Below are 8,320 nucleotides of genomic sequence, written 5' to 3' on the forward strand. Positions count from 1 at the left end.
TGCTCATTAAAAGAAGAACATTTTAGATGTTGGGCATGGGTTTAATATTATCAATTCTTTAATTGATCAGCTGTGGGTTAGCGATGTCAATGCCCTAGTGCTGTTTACCACAAAGAAACCTACCAACTTATCATGAATAAATATACACAAATTACTATGTTCAATTATCACAAACATAAAGGATTTTACACAATGTATCTTAACCCCTGTCCTTTAGTCCTATATTATCTATGTTGATTACTGTCTCAGTTCAACAACAATACTCAAATGCTTACCAATAATTTACTGACAAACCATTATCTACCTTTTAAAAGAAAATACATATTTTTATATTTTCATGAGGACAAGCACACCTACAACAAAGCGACTAATAATGGGGAAAGAGATGAACTAACTGAGATTCAATTAATTATATTTAGTATAGAATTTAGGGACTAAGGTTAAGATCGGCCTACTACTGTAAGTAAAAGGTTCTCCTATAAACCCAACTTGATTAGGCCTCTGCGATTTACACAATGTACTTCAGAACACAAATACAGTTACAGTATAAATAATCTTTCAGTGAACATCTGGAATGGATAATGTATAAAATGTGGCAAATTACTGTGTGTCCAATATTAGGTTGATCAGTCAAAGAAATCTCAAATACCCAAAAGCAAAAAATGATCTATTACACATATTGTGCAAATGTACGGCTTTTCACATGGTACTTTCTTGTCCCTGGGCTAAGATGAAAATGTGCAATTTGAAAAGCATCCAATGTGGTTAAGATGATCTGTGTTATCGGTACAGTTTTGTAACTTTGTTTTGAACAGCAATATCACTTGGCTACATGCTAGCCATTATGGATCAAAGGTCAACTTTCTCCAATTATGCACATGTTGGTAACATGCACCCTTAGGTTCTCAGAAGTTAGTCTAAATGAATATGCTATTGTTCTTCCAGTGGTCATCTATCAGTTATTGGAAGACCTCGACCAATCCATAAACTCAATCCCAACTACAGTGTTGTATGTTCTGTTGTTGGTTTTAGAGCTTGAAAATATTGGCAGTCAATTCAGGATTTTCAGCAACATAGAAACCAATGAGAGATTATACTGTATGCGAACGAAATATTAAACAATAAAATTATACTATTTACCAAAGGTTTGTGCTTTCAATTTACAAGTTGATGTGTGTGTGTGTTTTATTTTTATTTCATGAAAAATATAATGTAGGCCTAATTGTAGGCTACTTCTGATACCACACCACCATGTGTAGAGGGAACTAGCTGTAATCGAAACATCATCTGCTCATGAACAGTACGTGTATATCCAATATCAATATATTTGTTCTTATGTCTACAGAAGCCACGTGGTCATCAGGATCTCTATTCACTCACCCAACCAAGGAGCAAAAGTAGGATTCAACAAGCTACTTAAGAGGAGACACTACAGTTGAATAGGATTTTTTCCCTTTTTAAGATATCCTTATGAATTTCTACCAGTTTAATCTTCACATTAAGATAAACTTTTTTTGTTTTACACGTTGTCTTAAAAAAATGTAGGTGTGCAAATTAGACATCTCATTTAATATGCATACATTAAAATATACTTTGGTACCTACTATCTAAACAATGGATAAAGTCAGGCTTAAAGTTTTACTTTTATTTTGACAATATACTAAGAACTAAAGAATTTACAGATTATTATTTCAAATATAGATTATGAATTAGCTGTGAATTGAAATGACGTGAAACAATGTCTGATAAATTAAGATAGGTCTTGTTGCATCACATGATAATAGTATGAAGAAGCTATCAAAATCCCTACCAAAGCCATAGCTAGCAACATAGGACTAACGCTAATAAAGCTTGCAACATAGGGCTAACACTAATCTACCAGGCATTTCTAAGCAATGATAAAACATTGTGGTAGAATCTCACCATTAAGGGATGAACCAGTAGGCTACACTTTCATCATCTTGTTCAAATATATAATTATCCCTCACACAGTTATCCATCTCTATAAAAGACTTACAACTAAAGAGCTACAACACAGTAGCTGGCGGCTAGGTAACATTAGCTAGCTAACATTAACGCTAGCTAGCTAGTTAGCAAACCTAAATGTGTCAGCTAGCTAAGATAGCCGTCTTAACGTGAAGTAGCGTTAACATTTGAGTAGCCAATGTTCACTCAATACACCGGACATTTAAAAAAACATGTTTTACGTGATGTTTGTAAAGGCCTACAGCTTTATATTTTGAACCAGAATGTACCTGACCTGTCCGGGGTGTCTTGTTGAGCTGGTCGTCAGTGACTAGGTTGTTCAAGACTACCCTCCAGTGACGGTTGCAAGCGGAATTTTGACGGTATCCCAACCGAGTTGTACCATGGGAAAAGGGACGGGAGGGCGTGCCATGCAAGCGGAATTCCGATGGTATCCCAACAGAGGTCCACATGAGTTTTAGCATCAGAACAGCAACAGGGCAGGGCATCAGTGCGTGCGAATGGAATTCCGCTCGGAGTCCGCTACCGACTCGCCAGCAGTAATTCTCCAGCTGTTTAACAACGGTGCCCCTCTAGACACCCCCTAGTAGAAACACTCCAGAGGATTGTCGCTCTGATTCTGATGGAGGACCGATATCTGTGTGCTATCTGAGAAAAGGTTGGAGTGAAAGGATGAACGGGTGGAGGTTTGGGGTATAGTCCCATAAAATCATCACCATCAGGTCTTGAACCCCTATCTCCCGGATGGGAATCCAATACTTTCACCGCTACTCCACTTGTGCAGTGGAGATTGGCAGGATGATTTTGGTGTACTTTATTTTGGTGTGCTGGGACTATTGCCTCTTGTGGTGCCAACAGAGAAATGCAGGTCAACATTGACCGGAGTAAGGGAGGGAGGGAGTGACAACCCGACAAACGCTATCCTAGGTGCTGGCTTACAGCCATGCACAAAAATGCCATTTTGCTTGTAGTGTCTCCAGATAGCATTGCACGTGTATCATTTCTGTAAACAACCAGTAGATGGCGCCAAAGTCACGCTTATGACCATGGAGGTATAATGACCAGCTCCAGCTCTAACTCACAAGCTCATGCTCTCGCCCCCTCGTGGCTTGCCTCCCCACTCTCGCGAGAGAAAGCGAGACTCACACTAGCAACAGAAAGCATGAGCGCTAGCTAGCTCTAGCTAGCTTTGTGTGACAGCGAGACCGAATCCTAACAGTTTAGCAACTTTGCCATCAAAAAAAACTTTCATCCGTATACGTGATAACATCGAAGGACCGGCAAAATGAGTTTACTCGCCAAAATAGCGGAAATTGAGAACGAGGTACGTAATCGGTAGGGAATGCTAGCTTAGCAACCAGTCACGTTAACGTGCCCTGTTTAGCGCGGCCTGTAATTTAGCATTTAATTTAACGTTATATTAGTCAGGACGTTTTAACCACTTGACAGAGCCTCCTCGGCCTGTTACGTTAACGTTAAACCAGAGGGTGTCAGACAGTAATGCTATCGTTTTAATGGTTGAACCCCCTGTTAAATTAGTCAGTTAACTAAACTACTAGTTGGGAGCATTAGCTAGCCAAGTAGTCATTATGAGCAGATGGCTTGCTAAGACTTCCCACTAGCTAGTAACTAACTAACTACTAACCAAGCTATCTGCTGACCTCACTTTTGCTAAGTTAGCTGGAAATGTCACATTGAATGTGACATGACGATTCTCCGAATTGATAGCTGTCTAGATGGCGTTAGCTAGCTAAAGTAGAATAGGAAGAATATGATTGTACTACTACGTAGCTACTTCACACACGTGATGTAGCCTAAACCAACGTGAAAGTCATTCTTAAACATTTATCCTTGTTTTACTTATGTTACTGGTAAACTATAGCATCAAAGCCATTGATATTTCACTTCCAATATAGTACCCTGCCGGTTGATCACATCAAAACTCAGCCTGGTGTTCTGCAAGAATTTGAATGCATCTGACATTGTCATACTGTCTCTTTGGTAGATGGCTCGGACACAGAAGAACAAGGCCACAGCTCACCACCTGGGGCTGCTCAAAGCCCGCCTGGCCAAGCTGAGGAGGGAGCTCATCACACCAAAGGGAGGCACCGGGGGAGCCACGGGGGAAGGTGAATGCTTTGAACATCACTAGCATCTCTTAACCATTTGGGATGTAGCAGTAAGTTGTAAGTAAGTTGAGTGTGTTGTGCTCTTTCTGTTGTTGTTTAGGTTTCGATGTGGCGAAAACTGGAGATGCCCGTATCGGGTTTGTGGGGTTCCCCTCAGTGGGCAAGTCTACTCTTCTCAGTAACCTAGCTGGGGTTTACTCTGAAGTAGCTGCCTACGAGTTCACTACGCTCACCACAGTACCAGGAGTTATCCGCTACAAAGGCGCCAAGATTCAGGTACAGTTTGTGCCAGGCCTGCAAGCTTTGGAACAATAAAAGACCACTTTCTGTACTAACAGTGATCCTTGCCATGCTCAGTGTTTCTCCTTCTGTCTGCACAGCTCTTGGATCTGCCAGGAATCATCGAGGGGGCCAAGGATGGCAAAGGCAGAGGGAGGCAGGTCATTGCAGGTGAGGAGGATGACGACTTGTGAAGCATTAAATCATTAACACTCAGGTATATATACTATAAGGTAGCCTTATAGTGTCAAGTGATGTGGGTGTTTGCCTCTCTCGTTCTCTCTCCCTGTGTCCCTCTACCTCTCTCTCTCTGTCTGTCTGTCCTTTGTACGTATGCTGCTGTCTGTATCTGTTACAAACACACAAATAAACCCTTTCTGTCTGTCTGTCTTTCTCTCTCTCTCTCTTCTCAGTGGCCCGAACCTGCAACCTGATCCTAATAGTCCTGGATGTGCTCAAGCCTCTGGGCCATAAGAATCTAATAGAGCACGAGCTAGAGGGCTTCGGCATTCGCCTCAACAAGCAGCCGCCCAACATCGGCTATAAGAAGAAAGACAAAGGAGGCATCAACTTCACTGCCACAGTAAGGCGGAGTAAATATACATGGTCACCTCACCACCTTGTTCGTTAGTCCCGTCAATCTCTGTCTCCTCTGCCCCCCCCCCATGCTCAGTGTTTTAAAGGTGCTCAGTTCGGCCACTAGATGGGGCAGTGGTGCAGCGTATCAGATATAAACAAGTGGGCGTTTTCACTCCATACGGTGCCGTTCAGGGGGTGGGGCTCAGCTCCGGCCGGCTTCGCTCATAATAAAAATAAATTCTGCATTTGCTCAACAGGCACTACACCGTCGGCTTTATTTTCTATACAGATAGTTATGACTCCCCTGGACCTATTTATTGCATATATTGGATTATTTTTGCTACAAAAAGTGCATTAAATCGAACAGAGCAGCTTTAAAAGACCGTTTTGATTGATCATCACACAGCTTTACCCCTCCCTCTGTCCTTCCTAACTAGACCCTCCCTTTTTAACACACGTCTCACCATCTTCAACTGATCCCCCCCCCCCCCCGCGCTGATCTCCCCATCTCCCCCTCAATCCTCAGTGTGCCCAGAGTGAGCTGGACGTAGAAACGGTGAAGAGCATCCTGGCCGAGTACAAAATCCACAACGCTGACATCACTTTGCGCAGCGACTCCACCGCTGATGATCTCATCGACGTGGTGGAGGGGAACCGGTAAGCGGCGGCTGAACAAACTCCTCTCCTCCCTAGTCTCTCCGGCCCAGCAGGAGGAACAGCACTCCCTGCTGGTGGCTCACTCGCCTGCCTTCTCTTTCATTCACTTCAATTCAAAGGAGCTTCATTGGCATGACAAACAAGCGTTAAACGGCTGTTTTCTTTATGTCACAACCAGGGTGTACCTCCCCTGCATTTACGTGCTCAACAAAATCGACCAGATCTCCATCGAGGAGCTGGACATCATCTACAAGGTGCCCCACTGTGTGCCCATCTCAGCCCACCACCGCTGGAACTTCGACGACCTGCTGGAGAAGATGTGGGACTACCTGCAGCTAGTCCGCATGTAAGGACGCTGAAGCTCTTTAATTTACGGGCAAGGCACAGAGAGGCAGGGCACAAAGAGGTTGAAGGATTTGCTGTAGCTTTCTAACAATCAATGACACTAAATTGATCAGCATGGAATCCATTTGTCAACTCCAGCTTGAATTGGTGGTAAGGGGCCAGTATAAGGTGATTGAGGGGGTTAGCTGGGAAGCTTGCGTAGACCATTTATGTGTCTAAGCATTTGAGTGATCTGATTGCCGTTATTCCACCAGATACACCAAACCCAAAGGCCAGCTTCCAGACTACACATCCCCAGTGGTGCTTCCCGATGATCATACTGCAGTGGAGGACTTCTGCCTGAAGATCCACAAAAACCTCATCAAAGAGTTCAAATAGTGAGTATCATACCGTCGGCTTGGAGAATCACGTTTTTCTACCCGTATTTGATCGGCTCCAAAGAAAAAAAGAGAGGGCTGAGTGTGACCAAGATGGAGCTGCTCTGAGGGGAGAATGTTAAATACTCCCCCTGATGGAACCTTAAGACAGACCCATTCTTTTTCCCTCCCTCTCAATCAATGACGTATTGATTGAAAGGTCATTATTATCCAGACAGTGCATTAATATTCCCTGGCTAGTATAGAGCGCGCACACACACACACACACACACACACACACACTTCTGCAGATGAAACTCTCTAACCCTCCCTCTCCCCTTCCCTGCCTCTCCCTCCAGTGCGCTAGTGTGGGGCGCTTCAGTGAAACACAACCCCCAGAAGGTAGGAAAAGACCATATCATGGAAGATGAGGATGTTATCCAGCTAGTGAAAAAGTAAAAAGGACCACAGTTCACTGCATGGACCTGTTTATCACAAGGACAAGTAAGCCGGTCAATAAATCTCATCAACTCCATAAGAAGATCAGTGACTCTCGATTTTATGTTGCAATTTCAATTGGGACATTTGAACAGAAAACGAGTTGGTGTGAATGTCAGTGTTGCATAAAGTAAATAAAAACTGTACCTAAGTGGCTCATGTAATCCACAAGATCATTGATATTGGAAAGGAATATCGAAAAATAAATGCTTACTATAAAAATGACGATGCATGTGTCTCTCTTTTTTAGATATATAGATTATAGATTTTGGAGGGCATTTCTGCTGTATTATATAGAACAGTATGTAGACATGGAAGATGGGAGAGAGTGGGGAGGACATGCAGCCTTGAACCACCATGGTGCCCCGCAAGTGTCTTTTACATACATTGTTTTATATATAATTTTACATGAGCTTGAATGATGTGGCTTGTACATGGATTGATTGTACGTGGCTTGATAACATTATATTAATGATAACATTCAATGAGCAGTGTAATCATGAGGTGAAAGAGGGCCAAAAGAAAATGATGCATCATCAAATCTTGTTGCTATACGCTGCGCATCTCTCCTGGTTAAACAGGAGGGAAAAACCCTGACCAGACACCAGTAATCCAGACACGCTCTCTCCCTTTCTTAAATGCAGAGGCTTTATTTGAAAGGCCTGTCTGCCGATGTGATTTATATGATATTGATGATATAGGCATTCAGTCAGGCTGACACCCACCCCCTCCCTCCAGCATGGACGGTCACTCAGGTTAATCAGTTCATTCACTCAGACGCAGTCTGGGGACACACTAGCCCAGCTGTTCACTACCACCAACACCCCAACAGTCACACAGCAGCAGTGACAAGCATTTCACCAGTTCCCCAAGCGCTTTAGTTAGTATACATTATCTAATGCATGATGAGTTACCAAAGCCACCAGCTGTATGAAATGAATCGGCCATTTTGTATGTGTGTGTGTGTGTGTGTGTGTGTATGCACTCGCCTCACATCAGCAATTGCAGAGGGGGAGACGGGAGCTATTTCAGTTGGGGATGAATAGATTGTCACGAAGGATAGCATGACTAGGTCAGACAGGGAATTGGCTGAGGACAATGTTTGAATAAAGTGCTCTGAGAGTGTGCTGCAGAATGTATCACATTAATTCTGAGGACATGTCCTCAAGGTCTTATGTCTTTCCAGCTTGATTTTTCTATCAGTGTTTGATCCTGCATATGTACAGTAAGTACAATGATGCTGAATAAACATTAAGCTAAACCGATTTATGTAACTTGAAGCACCCTGTTTATCATATCCCATTGTGTAGTTTATCTTCTGTTTTACGTTCTGTAACATTTTCTCAATTCTTATCACTAATGTAGGTTTTTTCAGTAAACTATATTGAAAGGGAATGTCATGTCAAGACACACTTGCATACACAAAACTGATTTTGAAATTAATATATTTTAGGAAAATTGATTGACAAAAGACTATATTGTCTCATCAAG

General features: G+C 42.6%; 1 protein-coding gene across 1 annotated transcript; it reads left to right on the forward strand.

Moving 5' to 3' along the window:
* The first annotated feature begins 3,146 nt into the window (after positions 1–3,146).
* On the forward strand, positions 3,147–7,031 carry drg1 (developmentally regulated GTP binding protein 1). Its single transcript, XM_084442159.1, has 9 exons — positions 3,147–3,310; positions 3,992–4,115; positions 4,216–4,391; positions 4,496–4,565; positions 4,808–4,977; positions 5,500–5,630; positions 5,809–5,976; positions 6,230–6,352; positions 6,691–7,031. The coding sequence occupies exons 1-9, from the start codon at positions 3,272–3,274 to the stop codon at positions 6,788–6,790; spliced, it is 1,101 nt and encodes a 366-aa protein (XP_084298285.1). The 5' UTR covers positions 3,147–3,271; the 3' UTR covers positions 6,791–7,031.
* The last annotated feature ends 1,289 nt before the right edge of the window (positions 7,032–8,320 follow it).

This window comes from Borostomias antarcticus (genome assembly GCF_949987555.1).
Source record: "Borostomias antarcticus genome assembly, chromosome: 8".
Lineage (NCBI taxonomy): Eukaryota > Metazoa > Chordata > Actinopteri > Stomiiformes > Stomiidae > Borostomias > Borostomias antarcticus.